This window comes from Pinus tabuliformis, chromosome 5_2 (assembly GCF_031772625.1).
Source record: "Pinus tabuliformis cultivar Carrire ecotype Pingquan chromosome 5_2, CPIR1, whole genome shotgun sequence".
NCBI classification, from domain to species: Eukaryota; Viridiplantae; Streptophyta; class Pinopsida; order Pinales; family Pinaceae; genus Pinus; species Pinus tabuliformis.
The window spans coordinates 284195970-284199345 of NC_142306.1; the positions used below are offsets into that span (position 1 = coordinate 284195970).

The 3376-nt window shown below is 33.3% G+C and overlaps 1 protein-coding gene across 1 annotated transcript; it reads right to left on the bottom strand.

Annotated features, from left to right (window-relative positions):
* Positions 1–485: 485 nt before the first annotated feature.
* Positions 486–1781, bottom strand: LOC149158634 (protein LURP-one-related 5-like). The gene is made up of 3 exons (XM_089433344.1): positions 1393–1781; positions 1036–1275; positions 486–938 (listed from the first exon to the last, which is right to left on the bottom strand). Exons 1-3 carry the CDS (start codon positions 1642–1644, stop codon positions 801–803), a joined length of 630 nt encoding a protein of 209 aa, XP_089289470.1. The 5' UTR covers positions 1645–1781; the 3' UTR covers positions 486–800.
* Between the last annotated feature and the right edge of the window lie 1595 nt (positions 1782–3376).

The window sequence follows — 3376 nt, forward strand, 5'->3', positions numbered from 1 at the left end:
GAATAGTGATTTTGCAAAATTTGACATGAAAATTTGATTAAGTATGCATATGGTTTGAAAATTGTAAGTAATCTGGAGGAAGTTTTAAGAAAAACTCATAGCAAATGAAGTGATATACTTATCCACTCATCACTGTAAAAAAGATTAATTTATAGTTTTCTTTATACATTTTCAATTGGATAGGAAAATTATAATTTGAAAAACAGTCGTTACATAAAAAAAATTGAGTTATAATTTTGTCAAACCACTAATTACACGGAATCAGTGTCCAATTTCTCTAAATTTGCGCTTATAATTTTCTATAAAAACTTAATCCGTACTCATTTCCTTAAATTCGGGATTATAATTTGCTATTGAGAGAGTTGAATGAATGGCAATTTTTCTTGGACAAGCAGAGTTATACTTTTATAAAATTCCTAGAGGCTAACGGCTAAAGGGAACGGATCCTTGTCCGAGGTGTGAATGAGTTAGTTCACTACAGTTGCTGGGCGAAACAACATATGCAAAATTATATTTCGATTAAAAATCACTATACACATAATTCCATCAAAACTCACTATACACATGCAGGAATCACCAAAGAGCATGGCTCGCATGCTCTTCAATATTTGGTATGTCAGAACCGCGGGGTTCTCCTTCAGTACTGCCTCATTGGAGTTTGGCGATTCCAATATGGAGAGAGGAAAACCTAAAACACATTCCTCTTCCATGCAATTTGGAAAGTTTTGATGCCAAGAGAGGAGGGAAAACTAAAATATGATCGCTCAATACTGGTAATCCATGGAATTGACAACGTCAGATCAATCAGACGGCATGATCTGATCTAAAATGATAATCAATCCCATAACAAAAGCTTGGTCGTAGCCAGGCTGCACTGACAGATTAAAAACATCTCCTCCAAGCTTTATCTGATCAGATCTCACCTGCTTTGGCTTACCCTGCAAAGTCACAAGTATTGTCATAGCCCTGAATTAACACACTGCAAAATAGTTTGGATATACAGGACCTGGGGACAAGTATTTAGGTAAAACAGACCTCTGCAACTACGTTTCCAGAGCTGTTGAAAATGGTGAAGGAACGTTTGGCATAACATCCTTCGATATGGTAGTCAGACTGCTGCTTCTGCTTGCTTTTATCGAAAGCACCCAGGTACACTTCTCCCAAATTATTTGTGGGAAGTAGCAGAGAAGGCGCCCTTCTCACGACAAACAGTGGCTTCTGGGCGTCCTGGAATTCTCCCAAGAAACCTTGCCATTCGTTATGCAGACTCAGCCTCTGTTTCACATACAATAAAACAATTCATTGCCATTTCGAAAGCTGCATAGATTCAATTATACTTTGTTAGAGGAAGAGCAAAGGATATTGTAAGGACAATAGAGAGATATGTTATACCTTGCGACGAATTGTAAGGAGAGCCATTCCTCTATCGTCCATGAGAAGGATTTCGTTCTTGGGATCGGAAGAATAGTTGTCCACTCTAAAGACAAGATCCCCGCTCGGATTGTACACAGTGAAGCCGCTGCAACTGAACACCAGAGATTTCTTCCAAACCGTTAATGCCGTGGCGGAGTCCTTGCAGAACTTATTGTCGATTCCAACACACCCTGCGAAGTCTGGCACGTCTGGGTGAACCTTGCAAATCATTGTTACCGAGAAATGAACAACCGAACGCTGAGGCCTTGGACAGATGGAATAATAATGGCGTAGAGAGGACGCTAAGGCTCATGGCTCTGCGTCCGGTCCGTCACTTCTTATAGCATCATGGCTCTTGGCCCTCTTCTGATTCTATTCTATTCAAAGAAATACGTTCGTCAAAAGACCTAGATGCCAAAACGCTTTGAATGGATCGGTTTGATTCGGACAGCCTCGTAAATTCATACGTAACGAAGACTTTCCAACTATAGAAGTTGTACGTTGGCCCACTGTGAAAATTCGTCGCGTAGTTAAACAAGGCACGTAAATTCTGTCATGATAGAAAATTTTGCAAAAATTAAATTCGACGAAAATCTGAGTTATAAGTCTTTTTTGGGCTTGGAGTATGTTTTAAAATAGTTTTTGTTTGGTCAAGAATTTTTTTGGGAGGACCATGTTCTGTACTTACAGTTATCTAGTAGGAGTGAAAGCTTGCTCTTTACAGACTATCAGTAAGTTATTTTACAGTTATCTAGTAGGAGTGAAAGCTTGCTCTTTACAGACTATCAGTAAGTTATTTTAGGCTGCATAGTTTTCAGTAAATAAAAGTGATGAATCAGCATAAATTAACTGATAACAACTAAAAATAAATATCTTAAGTGCTAATTAGACAACTAAATTATAATAAATTTTCTCACACATAAAAACAATCAAATTTCAAAAATTTAGATAACCAACTGAATCCATTTTAACCATTAAAATTCAATTTAACCGGTAGTCAAATAATTTTCTTTGAGAAGGTGAAATTGGGCCTTCTCATAACAAGGTTGTAAAAATTGGGAAATATAAAGTTTGGTTTTTCTAGAAAATAAGCCAACAAATAGTGAGGTGGTGGTTGTAGTTCGTGCGCTACTGGATGAATACGGTGTAGCATGATTTGACATTCTTGTCATCACACGGCGAGACAAGCTTTTCTGAATTGTAATTGTGGCCACCGACCAGAGACATCATTTATTTATACATTCATAATTTTCGGAGGAGCCTAGATCAATGTATCAACGTCGCCATCGTCTAACGAATCTAAAATTCATAATCCGATAAATTTTCGTCAACACCGTTGATAAACTCAATTCCGCAAGCATATGAAAATATTTTGCGTACCATTATTTGTAGGGTTAGCAATTTTTTTTTAATGTTAGGTTGTTAATTAAAATATAATTAGCAAAATTATATTTATTAATATAGTTAATACAAGTTGTGTTGATATGTTTAGATAAGTATTTATAAATTATTATAATAATTATTAAATATATAGTATTAATGTGGTTGATATATTTATATAAACATTTATAAATTATATTAATAATTATTAGATATATACTGTTAATGTAATGTTTAAAGATTGATTATTTGTATTTATTAATAACTTTGTAATCATATTCATTCATATATTTAATAATAACAAAATTAATATAATATAATAATAGTATTAGATTATTACTAATAAAATTTATTTATCTCTCATTATTATATTAATAATTAATATACATTTATTAACATATTAATATAATTATCAAATTTATGAATTCTTTCAACATAATAATATTAAATTCTAATATTAAATCAATTATTATAAGCCCTAATATTATAGAATTCAACATTATAAATTCTAAAACTAATATTATATCTTTAAAATTAATACTATAAACCTTTCAAATATTTTTAAAATTAATACTATAAACCT